This window comes from Acomys minous (assembly GCF_964271855.1).
Source record: "Acomys minous genome assembly, chromosome: 3".
NCBI classification, from domain to species: Eukaryota; Metazoa; Chordata; class Mammalia; order Rodentia; family Muridae; genus Acomys; species Acomys minous.
The window spans coordinates 136,170,006-136,196,641 of record NC_140485.1 but is presented as its reverse complement, the minus strand read 5'-3'; the positions used below and the strand labels follow the sequence as shown (position 1 = coordinate 136,196,641).

General features: G+C 51.1%; 1 protein-coding gene across 7 annotated transcripts in view; it reads right to left on the bottom strand.

Moving 5' to 3' along the window:
* ARID1B (AT-rich interaction domain 1B) overlaps window positions 1–26,636 on the bottom strand; it is a 356,628-nt gene that overhangs the window by 303,736 nt on the left and 26,256 nt on the right. For all 7 annotated transcript variants that reach the window (XM_084777436.1, XM_084777433.1, XM_084777431.1 and 4 more), the window contains exon 2: window positions 6,068–6,259. In XM_084777436.1, coding sequence (XP_084633562.1) covers window positions 6,068–6,250 — 183 coding nt within the window. In that variant the 5' untranslated portion in view covers window positions 6,251–6,259. The remainder of the gene's footprint in view (window positions 1–6,067; window positions 6,260–26,636) is intronic.

Sequence of the window (26,636 nt, the reverse complement as noted above, 5' to 3'; positions counted from 1 at the left end):
TGCCCTCACCTCCTCCCCAGCCACTGTCCTCACCTCCTCCCCAGCCACTGTCCTCACCTCCTCCCCAGCCACTGTCCTCACCTCCTCCCCAGCCACCGTCCTCACCTCCTCCCCGGCCACCGTCCTCACCTCCTCCCCGGCCACCGTCCTCACCTCCTCCCCAGCCACTGTCCTCACCTCCTCCCCAGCCACTGTCCTCACCTCCTCCCCGGCCACCGTCCTCACCCCCTCCCCGGCCACCGTCCTCACCTCCTCCCCGGCCACCGTCCTCACCCCCTCCCCAGCCACTGTCCTCACCTCCTCCCCGGCCACCGTCCTCACCCCCTCCCCGGCCACCGTCCTCACCTCCTCCCCGGCCACTGTCCTCACCCCCTCCCCAGCCCCTGTCCTCACCTCCTCCCCAGCCACTGCCCTCACCTCCTCCCCAGCCACTGTCCTCACCTCCTCCCCAGCCACTGCCCTCACCTCCTCCCCAGCCACTGCCCTCACCTCCTCCCCAGCCACTGTCCTCACCTCCTCCCCAGCCACTGTCCTCACCTCCTCCCCGGCCACTGTCCTCACCTCCTCCCCGGCCACCGTCCTCACCTCCTCCCCAGCCACTGTCCTCACCTCCTCCCCGGCCACCGTCCTCACCCCCTCCCCAGCCACTGCCCTCACCTCCTCCCCAGCCACTGCCCTCACCTCCTCCCCAGCCACTGCCCTCACCCCCTCCCCAGCCCCTGTCCTCACCTCCTCCCCGGCCACTGCCCTCACCTCCTCCCCGGCCACCGTCCTCACCTCCTCCCCAGCCACCGTCCTCACCTCCTCCCCAGCCACTGTCCTCACCTCCTCCCCGGCCACTGCCCTCACCTCCTCCCCAGCCACCGTCCTCACCTCCTCCCCAGCCACTGCCCTCACCTCCTCCCCAGCCACTGTCCTCACCTCCTCCCCAGCCACTGCCCTCACCTCCTCCCCAGCCACTGCCCTCACCTCCTCCCCAGCCACTGCCCTCACCTCCTCCCCACTGTCCTCACCTCCTCCCCAGCCACTGCCCTCACCTCCTCCCCAGCCACTGTCCTCACCTCCTCCCCAGCCACTGTCCTCACCTCCTCCCCAGCCACTGTCCTCACCTCCTCCCCAGCCACCGTCCTCACCTCCTCCCCAGCCACCGTCCTCACCTCCTCCCCAGCCACCGTCCTCACCTCCTCCCCAGCCACTGCCCTCACCTCCTCCCCAGCCACTGTCCTCACCTCCTCCCCAGCCACTGCCCTCACCTCCTCCCCAGCCACTGTCCTCACCTCCTCCCCAGCCACTGTCCTCACCTCCTCCCCAGCCACTGTCCTCACCTCCTCCCCAGCCACTGTCCTCACCTCCTCCCCAGCCACTGTCCTCACCTCCTCCCCAGCCACTGTCCTCACCTCCTCCCCGGCCACTGCCCTCACCTCCTCCCCGGCCACTGTCCTCACCTCCTCCCCGGCCACCGTCCTCACCCCCTCCCCGGCCACTGTCCTCACCTCCTCCCCGGCCACTGTCCTCACCTCCTCCCCAGCCACTGCCCTCACCTCCTCCCCAGCCACTGTCCTCACCCCCTCCCCAGCCCCTGTCCTCACCTCCTCCCCGGCCACTGCCCTCACCTCCTCCCCGGCCACTGTCCTCACCTCCTCCCCAGCCACTGCCCTCACCTCCTCCCCAGCCACTGCCCTCACCTCCTCCCCAGCCACTGCCCTCACCTCCTCCCCAGCCACTGCCCTCACCTCCTCCCCACTGTCCTCACCTCCTCCCCAGCCACTGTCCTCACCTCCTCCCCAGCCACTGTCCTCACCTCCTCCCCAGCCACCGTCCTCACCCCCTCCCCAGCCACCGTCCTCACCCCCTCCCCAGCCACCGTCCTCACCCCCTCCCCAGCCACCGTCCTCACCTCCTCCCCAGCCACCGTCCTCACCTCCTCCCCAGCCACTGTCCTCACCTCCTCCCCAGCCACTGTCCTCACCCCCTCCCCAGCCACTGTCCTCACCTCCTCCCCAGCCACTGTCCTCACCCCCTCCCCAGCCACTGTCCTCACCTCCTCCCCAGCCACCGTCCTCACCTCCTCCCCAGCCACCGTCCTCACCTCCTCCCCAGCCACCGTCCTCACCTCCTCCCCAGCCACCGTCCTCACCTCCTCCCCAGCCACTGTCCTCACCTCCTCCCCGGCCACTGTCCTCACCTCCTCCCCAGCCACCGTCCTCACCTCCTCCCCAGCCACCGTCCTCACCTCCTCCCCAGCCACCGTCCTCACCTCCTCCCCAGCCACTGTCCTCACCCCCTCCCCAGCCACTGTCCTCACCTCCTCCCCAGCCACCGTCCTCACCTCCTCCCCAGCCACTGTCCTCACCCCCTCCCCAGCCACTGTCCTCACCTCCTCCCCAGCCACCGTCCTCACCTCCTCCCCAGCCACCGTCCTCACCTCCTCCCCAGCCACCGTCCTCACCTCCTCCCCAGCCACCGTCCTCACCTCCTCCCCAGCCACTGTCCTCACCTCCTCCCCGGCCACTGCCCTCACCTCCTCCCCAGCCACTGTCCTCACCTCCTCCCCAGCCACTGCCCTCACCTCCTCCCCAGCCACTGCCCTCACCTCCTCCCCAGCCACTGCCCTCACCTCCTCCCCACTGTCCTCACCTCCTCCCCGGCCACTGCCCTCACCTCCTCCCCACTGTCCTCACCTCCTCCCCGGCCACCGTCCTCACCTCCTCCCCAGCCACCGTCCTCACCTCCTCCCCAGCCACCGTCCTCACCTCCTCCCCAGCCACCGTCCTCACCTCCTCCCCAGCCACTGCCCTCACCTCCTCCCCAGCCACTGCCCTCACCTCCTCCCCACTGTCCTCACCTCCTCCCCGGCCACTGCCCTCACCTCCTCCCCACTGTCCTCACCTCCTCCCCGGCCACCGTCCTCACCTCCTCCCCAGCCACCGTCCTCACCTCCTCCCCAGCCACCGTCCTCACCTCCTCCCCAGCCACCGTCCTCACCTCCTCCCCAGCCACCGCCCTCACCTCCTCCCCAGCCACCGCCCTCACCTCCTCCCCAGCCACCGCCCTCACCTCCTCCCCAGCCACTGCCCTCACCTCCTCCCCGGCCACTGCCCTCACCTCCTCCCCGGCCACTGTCCTCACCTCCTCCCCGGCCACTGTCCTCACCTCCTCCCCGGCCACTGTCCTCACCTCCTCCCCGGCCACTGTCCTCACCTCCTCCCCGGCCACTGTCCTCACCTCCTCCCCGGCCACTGTCCTCACCTCCTCCCCAGCCACTGTCCTCACCTCCTCCCCAGCCACTGTCCTCACCTCCTCCCCAGCCACTGTCCTCACCTCCTCCCCAGCCACCGTCCTCACCTCCTCCCCAGCCACCGTCCTCACCTCCTCCCCAGCCACTGTCCTCACCTCCTCCCCGGCCACTGTCCTCACCTCCTCCCCGGCCACTGCCCTCACCTCCTCCCCGGCCACTGTCCTCACCTCCTCCCCGGCCACTGCCCTCACCTCCTCCCCAGCCACTGTCGTCACCTCCTCCCCAGCCACTGTCGTCACCTCCTCCCCAGCCACTGTCCTCACCTCCTCCCCGGCCACTGCCCTCATCTCCTCCCCGGCCACTGTCCTCACCTCCTCCCCGGCCACTGTCCTCAGTTCCTCCCCAGCCACTGTCCTCACCTCCTCCCCAGCCACTGTCCTCACCTCCTCCCCAGCCACTGCCCTCACCTCCTCCCCGGCCACTGTCCTCACCTCCTCCCCGGCCACTGTCCTCAGTTCCTCCCCAGCCACTGTCCTCACCTCCTCCCCAGCCACCGTCCTCACCTCCTCCCCAGCCACCGTCCTCACCTCCTCCCCGGCCACTGTCCTCACCTCCTCCCCGGCCACTGTCCTCACCTCCTCCCCGGCCACCGTCCTCACCTCCTCCCCGGCCACCGTCCTCACCTCCTCCCCGGCCACCGTCCTCACCTCCTCCCCAGCCACCGTCCTCACCTCCTCCCCAGCCACCGTCCTCACCTCCTCCCCGGCCACCGTCCTCACCTCCTCCCCAGCCACCGTCCTCACCCCCTCCCCAGCCACTGTCCTCACCCCCTCCCCAGCCACTGCCCTCACCTCCTCCCCAGCCACTGCCCTCACCTCCTCCCCAGCCCCTGTCCTCACCTCCTCCCCAGCCACTGTCCTCACCTCCTCCCCAGCCACTGTCCTCACCTCCTCCCCAGCCACTGTCCTCACCTCCTCCCCAGCCACTGCCCTCACCTCCTCCCCAGCCACTGCCCTCACCTCCTCCCCAGCCACTGTCCTCACCTCCTCCCCAGCCACTGCCCTCACCTCCTCCCCAGCCACTGCCCTCACCTCCTCCCCAGCCACTGCCCTCACCTCCTCCCCAGCCACTGTCCTCACCTCCTCCCCAGCCACTGTCCTCACCTCCTCCCCAGCCACTGCCCTCACCTCCTCCCCAGCCACTGCCCTCACCTCCTCCCCAGCCACTGCCCTCACCTCCTCCCCAGCCACTGTCCTCACCTCCTCCCCAGCCACTGCCCTCACCTCCTCCCCAGCCACTGTCCTCACCTCCTCCCCAGCCACTGCCCTCACGTGCTCTCGGCCTCTCTGTAGCAGTCAGCATTTCACCCCATCAATGAGCTGCAAGTACAGGGAGGCCTGCAGCTTCCAGCTGTGTGGGGCTTCTCCCTTTACAGAGAGGAAGTCAGCTCTAACAAGACAAAGGTTCTTGTTGAGGAACAGGTGAGAGCTGTCACGTTTTATTCATCAATTCCTCCCCAACCTCCCCCACCCGCCCCAACACACGCACGCGCGCGCACACACACACACACACACACACACTCACACACACACACACACACTCAGAAGCTTCAACTCCGGAGAAATAAAGCCTGGGGAAGGGCTAACCTGGGGTAACTGATGCTCACACTTGGAATTGTTCTTTACTGCAGTCTAAGGACTCGCGCTAGGGCTGAAGGGCTCGGCCAATCCCATCTTTCCCTATAAGTGCAAGATGAGGACAGACAGTGCTCAACTACAGAAGACGGCCCAGACGAAGAGACAGACTTCAGAGAGAACCAAAGTTCTGCCCACTTGTTCCCTCGCACAAGAGCTCTGGTGAACTGCAGAGAAGAATGTCCTGTGAGGAAGGGCTTCTGACGGCTGCCATGGGTTAAGGGGCGGCATGACAGGACGTCAGGCTGGAGGCAGTAAAATACATTCCCCCAGCAGCCTCACACTCCCTGGGGATGCCGAGCATGCTGTGGCAATTTGTAAATAGCTACTTTGGTGTTCCTAGTCACTAAATACCCTGACAGTCTGGATCTAATTGTGTCCTTTCCAACCAGGGCCCATGCCTCCTCAGGCCTGTCTAACAAGGAGCCGCTAAGAACCCACGAGGCCATGAGCTGATGTAGCTGGAAGATGGCTGTCACGTGTGGTTAAAGCCACGTGATTCTGGAGGGGGAGAAAAAGATGAGATCTTTTGTTTAAGAACAGGAAAGACCTCTCTTATCCAAAGACAACTAACCAAATTCACAAATAAAACACAGAAACCTCTTCTAGAACATACAACAAAAATAGTCTGTTAAGAAATGAATGCAAAGTAACTCCCTGGGGAAGTTGTAGCCTAGGTTGGTGGCACACAACTGGAATGCCACTACTGGCAGGCTACACTGGAGAGCAGTCTGGGCCAACACCACCAGACAGACTCAAACAGGCAGAGCAAAACAAACCTTTAAGTGCATGGGAATGTGAGCCTAAGACGTCTCCTCACACTCAGCAGCTCAGGGCTCTGACCTCAGAAATGAGAGAAGACCAAGGTCGCCAGGAGGAGCAAGAATGCCTTCTACCAAGCAGGAGCTTGGTCTACTTCGTTCCAAGTTCAATCTCCATTTATTAAAAGAAGAAAGAAAAGAGTGAAAATAACCTACTTTATTGCAAGTTCAACTTTCCACCTTTAGTAAAAGAAAAAAGAAGAAACATCACAAAAACAACCCCAAATTCTAATACCAGTAACAGGTAGAAATCAAGAGCAAAGCAAAAGCTATCGACAAAGTATGCGTAGGCACAGAGAGAAGCCAGCGCTGACCTGCTGCTGTGCGTACTGCAGGCCTCCCAGGGCCCCTGGAGCCCGTCCCTGCATGCCAAGGGGATACCGCTGTGCGCCTGGGGGGCCGTAGGAGCCTCCTGGGTACGGACTGCTCTGCTGCTGGGAATGGGGGTGAGCGCCCATCCCATACAACTGGGGTCTCTTCATCACCATTGGATCCATGGGACTGCCCTGTGAGGGAAAACACAAAGAAGCAAGATTATTCAGGGTTATGTAGAACACATGCAGTCTTTGTACTTTAATACATGTGTGTAATACAACTACCTACATTTTGAGATAAAAGACCACAATTCCAAAAGTAAAACCTCAGAACATTAAAGGGAAAAGACAGTTTTTTCTTTTACTAACATTCAGATCTGAAATAAACAATACAAAGGAAAAATGGTACTAATAGGTACTTAAAAATCCTAAAAGCATATGGAAAACAATGCAATGTTGATTCAAAGTATCCTGGAAAAATGACTTTTTAGACCTGAGCCTACAAATCCTGATGAAGCCTTCATGCCCCCACAAGCCGCTGCCCGACCCCAAGTATTCACTGAAGTAAAAAAGAAGAATTTTAGGTAAAGCAAAATGGATAAACATTTCCAAAGTGAGTGAGTGTGCAGCAGTAAGAGGCAGACTATGAGTCACACACCAGTAAACACCATCCCGAGCACACCAGCTCAAAGCTGGGACTGAGAACTTTATTTCTGGTCTGGTGAGTCAGTCCTTGAGCCTCAGGGCCAAGGCCATCCGGGAGAAGTAGGAGCAGGGCGTCAAGTGGGGCCTTCACAAGCTGGGCTCACCAAAGCAGCAGAGCTGTGAAGGGAAGCGCTCACCAGAGGCCTTGGGTCCATACTCAGTCACAGACAGATACTTCCTCCCAAAGTCAAGTGTGGATATCTACTGTGTGCCCAGATCCCAGAACACAGGGTAAGTATGTGGGACCCTCAGGAAGATTTGCATACTAAAGAGAATCCAGGCTCAGGGAGGAGAGAGTGATACAAACCTCCAACTTCAGAAACTAACCTGCCTGGTGTGCCCAAGGACATGGAAGCTACCAGGGTAGGTATGATGCAGGCTGTAAATCTATGAAAAGGGCTGAGGCCAGAGTGCAAGCAAAAGGCTGGGAGGCCATCTCAGGCTGTCTCTTCTGACCACCCACTGGGTGCTCTTACAGAAGGCTCTATTCAGAGCCATATATGAGGACTGCTCCCTCAGGAGGTGGCTGAAAGCACGGCCAGATGCCACCCTGGACAGGTGAGACAGAGATCCTGAGCAGGCAACAGTGATAAGAGGCTGCAAGGCCAGACTCCAGGCACACACACAAAGGCTTGGAGTCTGCAAAGTCATGAGAGACAGGTGGTAGGACATTAAGAAAAACGCAATGGGGCGAGCCTGGGGACCGACAGTGACACTGACGTGAAAGGGAAGGTTCCTATAGCAAAGAGGCACAAAGTAAATGCTCAATAAACACAGGATGAACTGGCAAGTAAAGCCCAGCTAGAATGGCAAGTGGCCTGTATTCCAGCCCTTGGGAGACCGAGGTAGAGGATCCAGAGTGTAAGGGCAGTCGAATATAGTTTGAAAGGCAAGGGGGCAGGGGATGAAGGAGCAGACAGAGTGATAGGTGACAAAACTGCATTCAGAGTTCCAAAGAGCATGCTGTCATCGAAGAGAAGGTGCTCTCAGGAAGCAACACAGCAGGCCACACAGTGAAGGTGGGAAGCCTGTACCAACATTTGGCTAGGACAGGTACCTGCTAAGCTTTGCAAAGAATGCCTCGCTGGCAGAACAGGCACGTTGGTGGGGTGAGGAGAGTGCAGCAGCAGGAAGCCCCACAAAGGGCAGCTGAGGGAGGTGAGAACTGCCTGTTTCTCCTCCCTCCGCTTCCCACCACAAGACTGCAGGTGGTCACTTCTCCTTCTGGGTCACCCTGGATCTCACCATTCATTTTTAGTGATCTGATGACAGCTGTGTGCTGTCTTTGGTGATTTTTAGCATCAGGAGCATGCACTGTGTACTGCGTAGCACTGAGCACCGTGTAGCATAGTGTACTGTGTAGCACTGTGCACTGTGTAGCGCTAAGCACTGTGTATTGCACAGCACTGTGTAACTGTGTAGCGCTGAGCACTGCATGGTGTTGGAGACACAGGAATGAACAATCATCATGACTGCAGGGAAGATCTGTTGGGGGAGAAAGGCATCATGATCCCAAAGCCACAGTGCAGGGTGCGGGCAGCGCACATCCTGACTTAGTGGCAGGTAAGAAGAAAGGAACAGCTCCCAGGAGGCCACTGTAGGACACACCTGGCTCAGCAAAGATACCACCCCTAACAGATCTGTGGGTACAGATCCTGTGTAGACCAACTGTGTGGAAGAGAGAAATGGTCAAAAATTACAAATCTAGGGATTTAAACTATTACTTTCAGCAAACAAGAACTTTGGACATAAAATAACTGAAAATGAACAACAGCATATGGTTTTATTCAACCAATACACTGCCATCCTCACTAACACACAAACACACATGCTGGCATGTCTGTGCTAACAGCAAAATCTAGAACTAGGCATTCCCTCAGAATATTTACATTACAATGTATGCTTGTGAAAGTAGGGTGTAATTCTTCTCCAGATTTTCCTTCCAAAAATAAAGCAAGACTTTCTTTGACAGTGTGAAATATCAAGGTTCGAGCTCATAATTTCCAAACCAGCCAAGGGAATGGTGGCCCAAGAGAGGCAGTGTATACTCAGGCCCATCAGCAGGGCCCTGCGGCAGCCCCGTGCCCACAGCCACTCAGACAGCACTAACACAGGAGCGGTCAAGCTCACCTCACTCTACCTAAGGCCATAATGAAAAGGAAAGGGTTAACCTGGTAAGAATGAGGGCCCTAGGATGCCAACACAGTGCAGTGCTTGCTTAGCAGTAAACAGACATGCTTTGTAATATCTGTCTCAGCAACTTGATCCTATTTAAAAATGTAGCTAATCTGCACTCAAGTCAGAACTGTTAGCTTAATGCTGAGATTCCAGAAATCACGAATGAGAGATGCATACTACCTCTACTCGAAAGGCATCGGCTTGCTTGAGACCTTATGTATGAGAGCGCACACCTACTCATATGCAGGTACTATTTAATGCTACCCTTCTCTCCGTCCGTCCTATTGATCAGGTACCCAGCCTCACGCCAAGTCCATCCCTCTGTGCACTTGCTGCTTAGAAAATGAAAGCACGTGATGATGTATCCCGGCCTCCCCTATCCCTTCACGGCTAGCTCTATAAAGAAACCAACTCTTCAATTAAAATCAAGACTTTTCCAGAACAGAATGCAGGCCAAGGTAGTCCTCATGAGCACACAGACCCTTAAGTAATGTATGTTTGCCCTCATCTCTCCTTCTGGGAGAGTATTGCTAGAGTGTGGCCATTTTCATTTCTCACATATGATTTGCGCCTCACCGGGCACCCTGCAGTCAAATGTCCTCAAGCACCTGAGTGGCTTGTTCTGGTGGCGTATTTCCCACCAGGTGCAGTCCACAATGCTGAATGTAGATGAGTTTCTAGCCCACAAGACACATGCTCTGATGCTCTAAAGGCCACAGCCGAGTCCACTGCCAGACTGGGTTTTAGTACTTGTTAAGACTTTGAAATTCCTTTGTATTCAAAGAATCCTGCTTTTCTCCCTTTCCCCCCCTCCCTCCAAGATACATACACACGAGTACGCGTGCACATACACACACACACACACACACACACAAATTTTGCCTGGTCTCTTTCTAGTGCCTAATGTCTTCAAACAGCCTCAGTTTTCCTATCCCAGGGAGTATGACTGAGGAGATTTGCATACAGCCTGGGAACACGGTCCTGCATATATTCTGTTATAAGCTTCCAAAAGCTGATCTGGGAATTCTTTGTAAATTATTCAAGCCAAAAGACAACAGCTCATACATACATCTCTAATATAATACAGGGAGTCCTTCAGTGCCACGCTTTCAGAATATGCCTACACAAGAATTTATAGTAAAGATACCTACATTAACTTTATCCCTAAATATCAGATTAAAAACCTGATTTACTTAATGTTTTGTTATGATTTTCTTAGCCCAATTCCTTAAACCAAACTGGAAACCCCCAACCCCAAAAGAATCATCGCATTTCAATCCACAATTAGATCTACACATGCGGATTAAACAAGAGCTCACAGAAAGAAAGAAGCCCTTCCTTTTTAGTCACCGATTGGGGAAAGCAGTCTCTTGCTAGTAACTACAAAAAAAAAAACAAACAAACAAAAAAACAAAAACAAAAAAACACCTTAAGTAATATTCATCACCCTAGAAAGCCAAAAAACATAATCAAACCTAATATGGATAATTATTTGAAGAAACTGGTATTAAAAAATATATAAACGGGGCAGGGAGGGGCAGCAAGATAGTGAGGGTGAAGCTCACACTGTCAAAGCTGACAACCTGAATCAGATCCTGGGACCCACAGACTTCCTCATGTTGTCCTCTGGCCCCCACGTGCTCCATCAGGCGTATGCAGAGGCAGATGTATACACACACACACACACACACACACACACAGAGAGAGAGAGAGAGAGAGAGAGAGAGAGAGAGAGAGAGAGAGAGAGAGAGAGTTAGTAATAACCACCAAGTGCCTGGAACCCTGCAACCCAATCATGGAACCGACCCAACTGCTCCATGGTCACTTTAGAACATGCTGGACATGGACGGCACACAAGCAGGAGGCTGAGGCAGGGGGATCTGCAGTTCATGATTAGCTTAGGCTACACAACAAGGCCCTGTGAGCTTTATTTTTTGAGAGGTTTTGTTTGTTTGTTTTTAGAGCAAAAAGAGAAGAAACACAGTGTCCTTTCCCAGTTATACTTTGTTTTACCGAGTTTAAAATAGCACTACTATTACTATTAAAATTATTGATGTCCATAAACTATTATGTTATAACCTATATATAAAATAAGTTCCATAAACTACCAATGAAAAGTAATAGCTGAAGATGCTGACAGCTGTGATTCTTAACTCTTAGAATGCTGGAGGGAAATTAAGTAACTGAGCTGGCGGTGGTGGCAAACACATTTAAATACCTAGGAAACAGACACAGAGGCAGATCTATGTTTCTGTGTGAATTCAAGGTCAATCTGGACTACATAGCAAATTTCAGGCCAGCCATCCAGGGCTACACAGTGAGACCTTGTCCCAAAAATTAAATAATAAATAAATAATCAATCAATCTACAATGTGCTGATGTCCCAAATTTAACACAGATTTGGGAGTCCATAGAACACTCTCTTGGAAACTCATTCAACGCCATTCCTGACACTATCAAATGACAACAAATGTCACTCAGTTCCAAGACATCTCAACACATTCTCCGAATATCACAAGTCACCCTATTAAGGAGTCAGCAATGAAACCCTGAGCCTTGAACTGAAAACATCCTCACTGGTGCTGACGCGTTCGAACCCCCTCCAGGAGTCTACCACCACGAACACCCTGCCTCTTCCCTTTCAACGTGACAGTCAGTTCCTCGGCATTCACGCCCACGCAAGTCTGACTTCACACCTCTGGTACATTATTTGAGACAGTACAGCTATTTCCCTTCTCGAAGTAAGAAACACCCGTTCCTACCTCTCTGACACAAAAGCTACCGTGGTAAGCCCTTTGTCTGCTTTCTTCATATGCCACCCTGGTACTAACGTCGCCCAAAGCCTCTGCTCTCTCCTCAGCCAGTCCTCATCTGTGACTAAAGCCCGCTTTCCCCTTCTTGAATCAGGCAGCTGGGTTATGTAGGATAATGGAGCTGTGCAGCACAAGTGTACATCTCTGTATTTTCTATGTGTTTCTTCCTGGCCACTGTTCCTAAACGATGGATCTCTAATTTATAGCTGCATTGCTAAGCTGACACCAGCCAGCAGTGAGACCAGCCTGCCATCCCGTGGCTAGCCACATCGCTAATACTCAAGAAAGGCTGGAAACTGTGGGGGGAAAACTCCACAGCCTTCCATCAAGGCACACAAAACCCTGGTGGCATGTGGAGCACACACATCCCTCCTCGCTTTACACTGCTCCTGTAAGCAAGCTCAAGGCCCACCATACTGACAGTCACTTCCAGCTTCTCTTACACAAAATAAACAGTCCAGTGTTCAGAAACAGACGCAGAGGCAAAGTGGAGACAGGCCATGAGTGACACAGGACCTAGAGCCTGGGTAGGAACCCTGCCTGGATTACTTGTAGGTCACACTAAGCTAGGTGCTGTCTTGAAGACTATAGTCGCACACTCTCTCAGTGATGCTGGGGATAAAATGAGATACCACAAGATTTAACACACACTCAGAGCTTCCTAAATCTCTCCTCTTCCTGTGAAATCAGTGAAGTCAGAGCACAGTCAATAAGTTATTTATTTTCTTGTCTCCCCAGTAGATGACTGATTAGGGGGAAAGTTTGATGTGATCTGTGTGTGTGCACAGCCTGTAGCCCACGGACTGATGTGATGAGCACTACGGACCAGGCAAGCAAAGGCTCATCAATGACAGGGCGTGTGACAGTGGGACTCCAACCACAGTGCAGGCGTTTCAATGACCAATAAGCCAGAGACAAAGGATCGAGCACTATCCCAGACAAACCTTCACTGCCCGTTAAGTTCATGCACATCTTGGCCTCAACTCTCTCCTCATATTTACTCTACCCAATGTGTGCACCTCAGGCGCGATGCCAACCTGCCAACCCAACCTCTCCACCTGTCTCTGGCTACAGAGAAAAACACCTCATTTAATCATGACTCCTTCTGCCCCGTTACCACCAAGCCAACTCCTATCCAAGTCACCTCCAATCACAGAGGCTTCCTGGGCTCTGCGATGCCGCAGTCTCCCACCATTGGGTTGTGAGCTAGGTCATTCCTTACACTAAGAGGACGGTCCTCAGAACTCAACTCCATTGGCCTATCCTTACGAAGCTGCCTGAGCAGCAGCCACAGCAGGCTGCCCCTGGGGAACAGCCAAGGCGCTCTTCTAAGTCCCCCGTGACTCTTGTGTGACTTGATCTTCCAGTCCGTCCCAAAGAAAAGAGAGAGTAAGGCTAAAAATCCACATAGCAAGTCAACTAGAAAGGAAGACAGCTCTGCTTCTCCAGTTTTTGTCTGATTTTTATAACTTGGTAAAAATTTAGTAACTTATAAATTTAGTATGAGTTTAATCCCCCAAAGTTCAGCAGCTTAGAAATCAATTCACTGAGTAAATTACTGCCTAACTAAGCCACACTTTCAATTTAATTTAGCAAATGTAATAATCTTGTGAACAATCAAAGTTTGTGTGTGTGTGTGTGTGTGTGTGTGTGTGTGTGTGTGTGTGTGTGTGTGCGCATATATGCCCTATAATAAACTCTGGGGCAGGGGGCAAGTTAACAGTGGGGCTCCAACCACAATGTAGGCATTTAGATGATCAATAAGCCAGAAGCAAAGAATCAAGCACCACTTCAGACAAATATATACATGTATAATGTATATATTTTCACCACTTCATACATATATGCATATATATGTTGAGCGGTATAAATTGGGTCTAAATGTAATATCAAAATAATAATGAAACATATTTCCATCTTCCCTCAGACTCCTGCCACTGCAGAAAAAGCTTTTAAAGTGGCAGGCCCACTGTCCACCACTTACCCCTAGGCATGAACTACTTTTCAGATTCTTTCACTGCAGATAGCCAGCAGCAAGGTCTTATTTAAAAAGAGAAAAGTACATGGTGGTATTTACCATATAAATTGCCACATAAACAGAAAAAGGAAAGTGGGTATGAATGTGTCAAATTTCAGATCCACCACCTACAGCTGAAAAGTCACCACTGACCTCCTCACACTGCAGTAAACTCACGCACACACTACTAACACTGCAACTCTTGGTGTAAAATTCTTATAGAATACAGGACAGACAGTATATTTCAAGCATCTGCATATAACAGGCTTCTACGAAGGATAAGATTTCAGTCTCATCGTTATTAGAGAGTTTTGTAATTCTATACTTCTACGATCCATGAGGTATGGAGAACCCTTTACTCCTCCACCATGGTGCAGAAGGCAGCCGTGACGTGAGGCTCCTAAGTCCCCACTGCGCTGCAGACATCACCAACTTCCTATCTCTAGTGCAACGAGTTCGCCCCCCAAGTAGGCCTGTGTCCATCGCTCTGGCTGCTCCTGACTAGCTCCAAAATGAAGGCTATTATTCAAAAGCCCTGGGCCACCATTTCCCCATCTCTCAGAGGGAAACAGCATCTTCCTCTGAGACAGTCGTAGAAAAGACACTGTCATTTGGCTGGAAAGACAGCTGCAGAACTGTCACACCACACCTGAGGACAGGAGCTAGACTTCCCTTGTGGTCTCACCACTGCCCTCAAATCTCAGCGATCTAAGTGGGTAGGGGTGGGTAGGTTAGCTGGGTCTTGTCTGTGAAAGCAAGCGCTCTTTCACTGACCTACGCACCCAGCCCTACTTCCTTAGTTTTTAAAATTAGCAACTTTAAAGCTGCAATATAAAAAAATGTTAATGAATGAAAATTGTTAGCTGACACCTGCTTCGGGCAAAACCAAACTCCATGGTGACACACTTGACGCGGTCTTTCAGAGACGTGCCCCCATTTAGTACACTCTTCATCAGAGCTGTAGCTGAGTGAGCCATTGCACGGACTCTTACTTTAACACAGACATTCAGAAAAAAAGTTTACATGGCCAATGCGTATTCAAGTTTTATGTTTTAAAAAGAGGGCATGGGGCGGGGGTGCAGGGCATGGAGATAAGATTGGTGGTGAGAGCACTGGCTGCTCTCGGAGAGGACTCCCAGAGGTTGACTCCCAGAACCCACCTAACTGCTCACAACTATCTCTAACTCCAGTCTCGGGGGACTCAGCGCCTGCTTCTGGCACTGAATTCACATGGGGTTTTTTGTTGTTTGTTTGTTTGTTTGTTTGTTTTTCTGAGATAGGGTTTCTCTGTGTAACCTTGGCTGTCCTGGACTCTTTGCAGACTAGGCTAGCCTAGAACTCACAGCAATGTGCCTGCCTCTGCTTTCCGAGTGCTGGGATTAAAGGCACATGCCACCATGCCCAGTGATGTAAAGACACTTGTGTACATAATGTGTAAATAAAAATAAATTTAAAAAGACAGGAGAACAAAGTGCAAACAGAAGCTTAGACAGCACCCATGCGACAGAAAAGAGCACCGCTAGACAGGTGCTTGTTAGAATGTGGGACAAAGTTAGAGTGGACTCCAGGTGAAGCTTTCCGAGGTGACGGCACCACATGTGCCAGAGCAGGCTCATTCCTAGGAGCAGCACTCTGAAGCATTAACAAGCAAAGGCATAGTGTGCTTGCAGCCTCCCTCAAACAATGCTGAGGGTACAAATACATCACGGTGGCTGGATGGCTGAGTGCACAGAATAACAGTAACAGTGGCAAATGCTAAGAGCAGATGTGCCAGACCTGAGAAAGGTATACGGCACCGCTCTGTGGCGTTAGGTTAAAATGTAAATGAGCTCAAACCAGGGTGGTGGAGTATAAAGGACAGTTGACAACCAAGGTAACTAACTGCGTGTTACTCTAACCCCCGGTGCCTCAGAACTGCGAACAGGCAGCACTCCACACAGGAAGAGGGCTACGTACAGTACAGCTGGGGACAGGTTACATTACATGTCATAGATACAGTACTTTATTGCTTTACTATTTATTCATCTGGACAGGGTCTCACCATGTAGCCCTGGCTAGCCCACAATACTCTGTAGAGGCCAGGCTGACCTTGCACTCAATCTGCCTGCCTCTGCCACCCAAGTGCTGAAATGTGTGTTCCCACCATGCCAAGCTTGGTGTTCTTTTACAAGAGTTTACTCTTTTTAAGTTTTTATTTTCCTGAATGAATGGAGGTAAAAGGCACTGGCCACGAGGAAACAAGTGAGATTTTTTTTTTTAATGCAGTGATTGGAAAGCTGACTATTCCAAACTTGTAGGTGAGGAGACAGGAAGAGGGTTCTAGGAAAGATCAATTCAAAGACAACCAGAGACCTCCAGGCCAGGCTGAGGGCTGAGCCAAGAGCAAGGCCCTTACTAGGGCTCACCTCTCCAACTCCATCCCGAGGAGGGCTGGATGCTTTGGGCAGAACAAACTGGGTAAATAACACTATCAGGCAGAGTCACGTTCCCTGGACTTCAGTTTCCTGACTTGAAAAGTCAACATGATAATAGTATGTATCAGTCTGAGCACCCCGCACAACAGGTCACAGTGGTACAGGAACTAAGCAGTGTTAGGGACCGTCACTACCACAGGAACTAAGCAGTGTTAGCGACTGTCACTACCACAGGAACTAAGCAGTGTTAGCGACCGTCACTACCACAGGAACTAAGCAGTGTTAGGCACCGTCACTTCCACAGGAACTAAGCAGTGTTAGGGACCGTCACTACCACAGGAACTAAGCAGTGTTAGGGACCGTCACTACCACAGGAACTAAGCAGTGTTAGCGACTGTCACTACCACAGGAACTAAGCAGTGTTAGGCACCGTCACTTCCACAGGAACTAAGCAGTGTTAGGGACCGTCACTACCACAGGAACTAAGCAGTGTTAGGGACCGTCACTACCACAGGAACTAAGCAGTGTTAGGGACCGTCACTTCTGGTGGTTAGTTCCTCCAGCTCCCAACTCCTCCCAGGCAAGATGAGGACTATGGAGAAGCAGCAGGCCACTCGACGTTCTAATGGTCTACAGCCAGCCCTCCACCCTCCCTGGCCTTCCAGCGACAGTGGCATCAAAAAGAGGACATGAACAACAGGTAAAGGTCCTTCTTTCTGCCTCATTTGACCACAATCTAGCTCCTCAGTAAAGTCTCGTGAAGAATTTGAAAGCCTGAGTGCAAATTCAGACAGGGCTCACCTTAACATGGTCCATGCTGCCACCATTCAAGCCTTAACCCAGCACCCTTACACGCCTGTGCTGCCATTCCCAACATAGCTAGTCTAGAAAGCCTTTGCTGGTGTACCTCTGGCCTCCCTGTAAATCAAGGCAAGTCTTCCAAACCCTGCCAAGTACTACTGCATAAAATACTCTGCCTTCTCAGGGCCCCCCTGTTCACAACTCCCCTACTTAACAGGCAATAAATATTTATCCCAGGCCACTGCAACTGTTTATCTGCCTCTCTCATCAGATGACGGGCTCTTTCAGACCGGAAGTGCCTGTTCTTCATCCTAATGCTTCTCATACTCAGAACTTCAGACACAACTAGTAAACTCCAATCATCAATTTACAAATGAAGCCCACGGGCATCTTAACCTTCGCCTCTGTCCAAGTCAGCCCTTCTAACACCTTACAACCTTGCTACAGGTGTCAATTTTAAGCAGTGACAAGTGTGAACTCCGACACAGAGCCTGGCTCATGGCGGCTCTTCCTGTATGGATGTGAGCATGACACACAGCTGTCCCTTCCTCTAAGCGTGACCTCCCTGGATTCAGATTACAACGCTCCAAACAGACGTGTTTTATTTGCCTGCCATAATGTCACTCTCTCCAATAGTCTTGAAACATTTCCCAAGCTCTGCTGATTGCTGTTACTGTAATTAAGAAGAGAAGATGCCGCTAAAGCACCTGCCACTCTTTAAGATTCATCACCCACATCACGGTCAGGAACTCGGAACCAACCGTGTGACTCAAAGACCTGCAGAGCTCAGGTCTACCAGGGCAACGTTTCTTCCTTTTTTCTTTTTTTAATTCAGTGTGTATCTGTGCTTTGTCTGCATGTATGTCTATGTAACACATGCATGCCTGGTTCCTCTGGAGGCCAGAAGATGGCGCGACAGATGCTCTGAGACTGAAGTTACAGCCAGTTGTTAGCCATCATGTGAGAGCTGAGACTTGAACCCAGGTCCTCTGGAAGAGCACACTGCTGAGCCATTTCTCCAGCCCTCCAAATGAGCTTTTAAGCAGAATACATGGAAACATGAACTATAATAATACAAAAGCCTAACTGTGTTTTCCATGTCACTGTTGACAAGGCTGGACAAACAGCCAAAGCGCAAGGGACGTGAAGCTTGACCCCTCTCCCTTGCTCTGCACGTAAGGCCACCTGCAGAGTTGGCGCGGCAGAAGCAGCAGGTACGCTGGCCATATAGCCTTAGCATTTAGGGCAAATTATTAATCAAGCCCCACCTGAAACAATTTGTTAAATTGATTTTAATCACTGGGCCTCTCATGTGAAGCTTTGTATAATCAGCATTTCATTTACAAAATTAATTGCCTGATTGATTCTCAGGAGGCCGCTGCTGTCACTGCCATCCTGTCATAACTGCTGAGCGGGGTGTCACAACACGAGGCCCGAGCAGTATGAGAAGCGCTGCTATTTTAAAAGTGGATGAGGGGAAAGGGCGATAACGAAAGAAAACCAAAGAAGCCATTCTCTCCAGGCCAGAAGGAAAGGTGCGAGTGAGCCACACGATTCACCACACTGGCTCCCAGCGGCATCAGCCTCTCTGCTGTGGGAATTTTAGAAACGTACCGCCAACAGGCTAAGATCTATTCTTTCAAGCACATATTAACACAACCATTCATCTTTCAAAAACTATTTGAGGATCTGTTAGATGCATACAGTTTTATTATTAAATCTCTTGCTCACTATTTAATAGTCTATCGATAATTGATGAATCTTCATCTAAAAGCCTGTCATCGCTATCAATTAAGAGAGATCAGGACATAAAATGTTTAGGGGATGGGTGAGAAGAAGGCTCAGTGGGTAAAAGCGCTTGCTGTGAGAGCCTGACCACCCGAGTTTGACCCCCAAAACCTACTCCTGAAAGTCACCCTCTGACCTGCAAACACAGTCACATGTACACAATCTGCATGCACGCAAGGAGGCGCATTCATACGCACACACACAAAAGAAACAAACAAGGGTACACCTAAAAAAGATTTTTAGTGTAAAACTTAATCACTGAAGTACAGAACAAGGTAGACAGGGTTTTAATTAACCACTTTCATTCTCCCAAAACTGAGACCCCGTTATCCACACTCGAAGCGCGTCTGTTTAAGTATAAAACCAGCCAAAGATCCCAGTTTTCTTTACCATTAATTTACATTTTCAAAAAGAATGTCCAACTGCCCCCCAAGTCCTGAAGTCTTAGAGATGCCCCCCCATTTCTTGCCCAGCATAATTCCCTTGCATGTCCTTCATCTCCAGCAGTCCATGAAAGCAGGCTGACCATACTAAGCCAAGATGCTTTCAAAGGCATAAAATAACTTCCAAGTGCAGTGGGAAGGATCCCCTGCGGGCACAGTGCAGTTCCACACAAGGCCTCTTTGACGCGGGTCCGAGGAATGGAGGCCTAGGAAACTGTACCTTCCCTTCCCACACTGAACTGCAACCCTGTGTATGTCTCCAAATTCCACTATAAACAAAGATCCCCTTACACAATCAAAATAGTATCTTGAAACCAAGTATTTTATTTGCTGGCTTGGTGAAGAGAGCTAATTGGTACATCATACCCACCCACATGCTGCGTGCCAACATGACAGACACCTGCGGGTCACTGACACCTGCACACCACCGGGAGGGCTGGAGAGCGGTCCTGTTGACCAACAGGGTGGGCTAGAGAGTGGTCCTGTTGACCACAGGGAGTGCTGGAGAGCGGTCCTGTTGACCAACAGGGTGGGCTAGAGAGCGGTCCTGTTGACCACGGGGAGGGCTGGAGAGCGGTCCTGTTGACCACTGAGAGGGCTGGAGAGCAGTCCTGTTGACCACTGGGAGGGCTGGAGAGCGGTCTTGTTGACCACTGAGAGGGCTGGAGAGCGGTCCTGTTGACCTTCCTGTCCACATTGCTCCCCTGCTGGTCAAGTGCTACTTCACAATGTTGGCATGGCTCACACAGATACCCTAAATATCAGTAACAGCTACAAAAGGCTTGCAAGAGGCACCATAAATGCATGGCTAGGCTCACTCCCTAAACACACACACACACACACACACACACACACACACACACACACACACTGATGCATTAAACAACAGTATTTACAAAGTCAAATGTATCAGTTCCAACTGTGGGATACAAAGTCTGGGTCTAGAGCAGTGGTCCTCAACCTTCCTAATGCTGAGACTCTTTAATACAGCTCCTCATGTTGTGGGGACCCCCAACCACAAAATTATTTCATTGCTACTTCATAACTGTAATATTGCTACTGTTATGAACTGTAATGTAAACACCTGATTACCAGGCTATATGACAGGCCAGCCCTGTGAAAGGGTCATTTTACCTCCGAAGGCTGGAGACCCGCACGCTGAGAACCGCTGGTCTAAAGGGAAAGCAGACACGCCCTTGCACACATCAAGGGATGGAAACAGAACTCTACATGTGTCAAGACTGTTGAGAGCAAAATTCCAGAAGGTAAAAACAAAGGCATGCTTTGCGCCCTGGCTTCCCTTCTGTCACTAAGACAAAATACCTAATAGCAACTTAGGAGAAAGAGTTTGGCTAAGAACCCCAGATGACAGTCCATCACTGTGGGAAAATCAAGGCAAAAATGCTACACAACAAGTCATATCACACCCAGGCAAGAACAAAGAGAATGGCATGTGTGTCACCCACGGTCAGGGTAAGCCCTCCAACTCAAGTAAGCAACTAAGAAAAACTCTTGGCCTGGAGAGATGGCTCAGCGGTTAAGAGCATTGGCTGTTCCTCAAGAGGATCTGAGTTCAATTCCTGCAGCCACAGGGCAACTCACAACTGCCTGTAACTCCAGTTGCAGGGGATCTGACACCCTCATACAGACGCACATGTACGTATAATACCAGTGCACATAAAAGAAAAATACATAAATTATCTGAGAGACAGAGACAGAGAGAGACAGAGACAGACACAGACACAGACACAGACAGAAACAGACAGACAGACAAGACAGAGACAGAGAGAGCGCCTCACAGACTCACAGGTGTGCTCAGGGACCCTTCCCTGGTGATCCTGGCTGTGTCCTGCTGACAATTAGAGCGAGACGTGGGGCTAGGCTGAGAGTGCCACTGAAAACACACATTCAGGCAAGTGTAGTGACACAGGTCTGTCCTCCTAGCACTCAAGCGATAGAGGCAAGTGGATCAGGAGTTCAAAGTTGTCCTCCATTATATAGTGAATTTGAGGCTAGCCTGAGCTACATGACACCCTCTCAAGAAAGGAGGGAAGGTGCATTCGGCCAGTCAAGATCTCAGCTCTTATTTGAAGGAAAAGGCGTACTCTGGAGGAGCAGCTTGACAAAGATCTCCACAGGAAGGCTCTGCAGGGCAAGCCTTGCTCTGTCTTTCCAACAAAGGAACAGGGGGCAGCAGGCGCAAAGACATGTGTGGATGTGGGTACTTAATGGGGCAGAAGGAGCTTACACTTCTCAGAAGAAGGGGTTGTATTAGAAACGGGTAAGAGATTAACACGTACGAGGAAGCAGGTTCTTTCTCAGGCCATTCACCTAACTATGCATCCATCCACTGTGTAAACTGAACCAATATTCATGTGTACAGTTCTATGAAAGGCAGGCGAGAGATGCTGACACTAACAGAAGTGCGCCGTATAAATGAGCTTATGGATGTCAGCTCTTCATAAGGAACGCATCAGCACAATGTTCAAATACACACAGATGTGGAACACGCAGAGCAGCGAGCAGAGGCACCCAAAGGACCTAGTGTGTGCGCCGTGCTGTTAGTTAAAATCCTGTAAGGTAGCTCGCGCTGTCTCGGTGAAGGGAACCATACTCTAGAGCAGGGAACCGACCCTGGGTGCTAAAAAAAAAAAAAAATACCACAAGATCAGAATTCCCCAAAATCTGACTCAGGGCATCCTGGAAGCCGATAGGTGAAGCCCTGCCCTGGAATACGGTTATACGCAATAAAGAATGCGGATGGAGAGGAGGCAAGGCAAGCCTGTAAACCTCTCGTACCCCCTCCTCACTCAGCACCCCGCACACAGACAAAAGGCCACACGAGCAGCCAAGAGGTATGAACCAAGAGGCCTCAGAATCAAAGTGACTTTGCCGTCGCCTTTATCTTAGATGCCATGCTCCAGAAGTGAGAGAGCGTTCTCTTGTTTTGAGTGGCGTCCAGTCTGCTGTATTTGTTACAGAAACCTGAGCAGACTAACACAAACTACTGCCATCTTAGGCTCCGCACCGCCCAGAGAAGAGTGGGCAGCCGTCTGAAAGAGCTCTCTGGGATTTCCGCCTTCCGGCAGCTGACATTCTGTGCCAGCCCCTCTCCTTAAGACCTGTACCTGCAGCTAACCAAGAAAAAACTGCAAATGCCAAAGGATTTTGCAAAAGCAATTCAAGTCCCTAGTCAGTTGACTTTGGGGTCCTGAGAGAGTACCCCAGATGAGCCTGACCTCACCAGGCAGAATTTTTAACAGGAAGTCCTGTCACGGTGACTCACCCTCTATTGGGGCACTGAAGAACCAAACTGCTGTGAACTCTACAACCTCACGGAATGATTCTGCCAACCGTCTGTAAAAATGCCCCCTCCTCAGCCTGGCATAGAAACAGCCCAGCCAACCCCTGGATTGCAGCCCGCACCCCATACCCAGCCCTCCACAAGGAAGAGCAGTGCCTGAACCACTGATCCGCTGACACTCGGAGAACATTAGGGGTTCTCTTAAGCCGCTGAATTTGTTTACAGCCAAAGGAAGCAAATCCACAAGCTAGGGACTCCACAGCTGCTCCACGCTCCCACTCGAGCAGGGTTTACATCTACCTCACCTCCCTCCAGGAAGACCTGCTGCTCTCAGAGCATGCTGCTGGAGGCGATGCTGGGCCGGTGGGCTTCTCTGTTTCTCCCATCTCCAAGCAAACGCCATTCACCTAAGACCTTGATTCTACAATGGCTGCCCAGACCAGAGTATCTACAACCCACCAGGTGGGGTAAGGCCTCTGTGGCCCACAGAGCTTCACAGCAGTCTGTTGTGGCTGCCAGTGGGTTGAAGGTCTCTGAGACAGCAAAGGCTGAGTTAAAAAGGAGGTGCTTTGCAATAACAAAGGGGAACAGGCCTGCTCTGTGCTGGAGAACACTGTGAGAGAAGCCATTTTCCAGCCGGGCAGCAGAACTGGGCAGGAGACAGGGCAGGCTACCTCAGGTGGGTCCTCAGGAAGCTGCAGCTACTACTGCAGACTGTTTACAACCGGAACTGAGTAGAGGCTACGTCACCGTAACGGGACAATTAAGGTCAGCCTGAACGGTAAGTCAAATCCCAGGAATACTGACGATGACAACAATATGAGAAAGCATACCCAAAAATGGGAGCTAAAAAATAAGTGGTTCAAACTATCCGAGGCTAACCACTAGTGCACACGTGACTGCTGCCACGGAGGTCAGCAGGTACTTATTTGCTAACACCTGTATTTCCCACTGAAGGTCTTTAGCTCAGAGACCGTTGCCACTTGCCAGTCTCCACAGGCTCTGCATCCTGCGGCAGGACCATTCCTGCAGGTGTGGCGAGTCGGGGCTGTATCTCTTTCTCGTTCTGCACGTGATGCCTGACCACATCACAGCAGACCCAGCTCCCTGACTATTTACCTTCAAGTGACTTCAAAATGTTCACTGTGAACCACTTTTTAGTAAACTTTCACTACTAAAAAGCAAATCTTGAAGTGCACGCCCTGGGCAGGGTGCCACTGGAGCGCCGAGACTCACCCAGGACCTCCAGCAAACCTCCTCTACTTCTATACAACGCAGCTGACTCGCTGGAGTCACTTTACAATTCTCAAATCCTGTTTATTAAATTACTTCCTTTAAGCATGCTTGGTTACAAATTTGTTTCCGACTACATCAGGTATCGTATGAAAAGATAATACAACAGTGGAAGAGCCCTCCAGGGATGACTTCCTCTAGATCTCAAAAGTAAAATGGGGCTGAAATGTTACAAGAGACAGCTTAATTTACAGACAGGTTTCCAAGATCAATGGAGCATCAGGCCAACCCAGTGTCCTGTGTACAGAGTGACAGCATCTTACGCAGAGCATGGGAAGCAAAGGCCAAAAGAGTCCATGTGGATCTCATGTGCTGCCTGCTTCCTATGAGGAGGCTGGTGATGGTCTGCCAGCAGCCCCGGGAGGACCACAGACTCAGCCTGAGGAACAGGCAATGCTCCGACTGCACCAGGGCAAGGAGACCACAGACACGGCATGCAACACTCCACAGGCAGGCCGCTGGTGCTCTACTTTCAAAGGAGTGAAAATGAACCAACTGAGTGAGAGAAACAGAGCAGATAAAAATCTCTAAACGTGACCATTTGAATCTCCTGCGCCACGTGACTTTGATTAACTTCAGTGACAGATAAGACATGCTCAGGTGCAAACTTTGAAGTTTTTTCCCCAAAGCCCAATGAACAAAAACCCTTAATACTGGTTTTAATCATGGATCTTAGTCCTTCTAAAAATATAATCTTTAATTTAAAGTTTCTTTCCTTTCATCAAGCAAAAACTAGAGCAAATGAGGACAGGGTAGTCCTTTATATTTTAAAACCAGACAACAAATGTACACAACTAATGAATAAATCCTCATTAACAAGTAATCCCATTAATTTTATTTACATATATGGCATACAGATTATAGAAAGCTCTTTAACTCTGGAAAGCCAATGTATTTCTCTGAAAAAAAATTATTTCAGTTTAAAGAAATTTTAAATACAAGTATAAAAGAGAATGAAAGAAAACCAGGTATGATCCTAAGAATCAATGGTATTTGATCATAAGAATTGATATTAGCTCTCTAATTCAAGGTCAATGGAGGCTGAGGCCCAAACTCTCAATATACCCATGTGACAGATCATAAAAAAGGTTTTCTTCAAGAGGTATTATTTACAAAATTATACACTTATATTAGAAGAAAATTCTTTAGCACTGGGAAATGAAGTATTTCAAGACCCACACACAGTCGCACACACTGTAATCCCAGCACTTAGCAGGCTGAGGCAAGAGGTCCATAAGTTCAAAGTTACCGTGACTCTATACGTGTATGCATGTGTGCCTGTGCATATATGTGCGTGTGTATGAATTAATAGGTAAATGCCATGTGATACCAATACATACTTGTCCCCGGTCTGTTCTGCCGGCCCATATTTCTGAGCCCACTCAGAATGAGCCAAGTAACTCGGGTGGGGTAACACGTAGCTGCTGCTTCCCAACAGAGAGTGTTCTCCTCACCCTCTCTTGGTTACTTCTGAAATTCCCATTACTGAATTCAGTTTGATGCTCTGTGCCACAACAGGGTTAAAGTCTGCATGGCTGGTCACACAGGTGACCATGACAGCCTGCACTTCATAGTGGTTTTGGCCAGAAACTGTTCTGGATGCCACCAGCCCAAGAAGCCGGAACTGCACTGGAGGCTGACAGAAACGGACTCAGGGACCCAGCCTCCAGACCTGGGCTGACTCTTCCAGACTTGTCCACTTGTCACCTGCCTTAGAAGGTGACATTCCGAAGTGACTCCAGGACCCACAGGAGAAACAATGCCTCAACCATCACCATTCAGGGTAGACGATGGAGAGCCTTCCTCTCCCCAGCACGTCCAGCTGCCCAGAGGCAAGTGAGCAGAAGCAAAGGGCACGGGAAGAGCATCAACAGTAGGATGTACGCTTGGCTGCCATTACTATCAGGGCAATTCCCATGCAGTATTGTTAATTTAAGTAAACTAAAATATACTTAATGTTCTAGAAAGCAGATTTTGAAGAATGACAGTCTGGCATGAGAAGGCACTATCTGCACTAAAGTTAACCCTGTCAAAGAGATTGTAAATAGCTAACTTGTGTGGTTTTGCCAATAATTGAGCCTTCAATAACAAAGACATATTCAAATACTATAATTTTATAACTCAAAAGACAAAAATTCAAAACTTTGGAAGCAAAATGTAAGGAAACTGGCAGAGTTCTTAAAACAAGACGGGGGGCACGCACAACTCTACGGTGGGCAGTGGGGAGACGAACCGGCCTACTATGCAGGGGTCAAGCATCTGGGTCTCAGGCTTCGTGCTTATCAACCCAGAGCTGGGTGCTCGGCTCCCTCCCCTGCGCCCAGCGCCAATAGACGGGGACTCCCGGCCCCAGGTCAGCTAAATGTTTGAGTGGAGACCACAACCACAGGGTCCTCTGAAAAGAGGCCTCGCTGGAGATGGGGCCGGAAGTGAAGTAAGCCCCGTCCAGCGGTTAGCAAGCTATAGTCCTCGGGCCAAATCTCATGCCCATCTGTGGAAGAAGTACAGCTGAGGAGATAAAAGCCAAAGACGGTCTGACACAAAAGATTATGCACAACTCAAAGCACAGTCAACACGCACTATCTGGCCCCCAAAGACTGAGTTTTCTAATCCTTGATCCAAATGCCCGAGGAGTCTTAAGCAGAAAAAAAAAAATCACTCCAACACCCGGGAGGGACTGTGTTTGGGTTTCAAGACCTGGCCGGAAGCCAAGCCGTGTCCTAAATGAAGCACTGTGGCCCAGCTCTGCCACAGACAGGACAGGAACGCCCACTGGCCCTCCACGGTTAGTATGAGGACAAGCTGAGGAGACC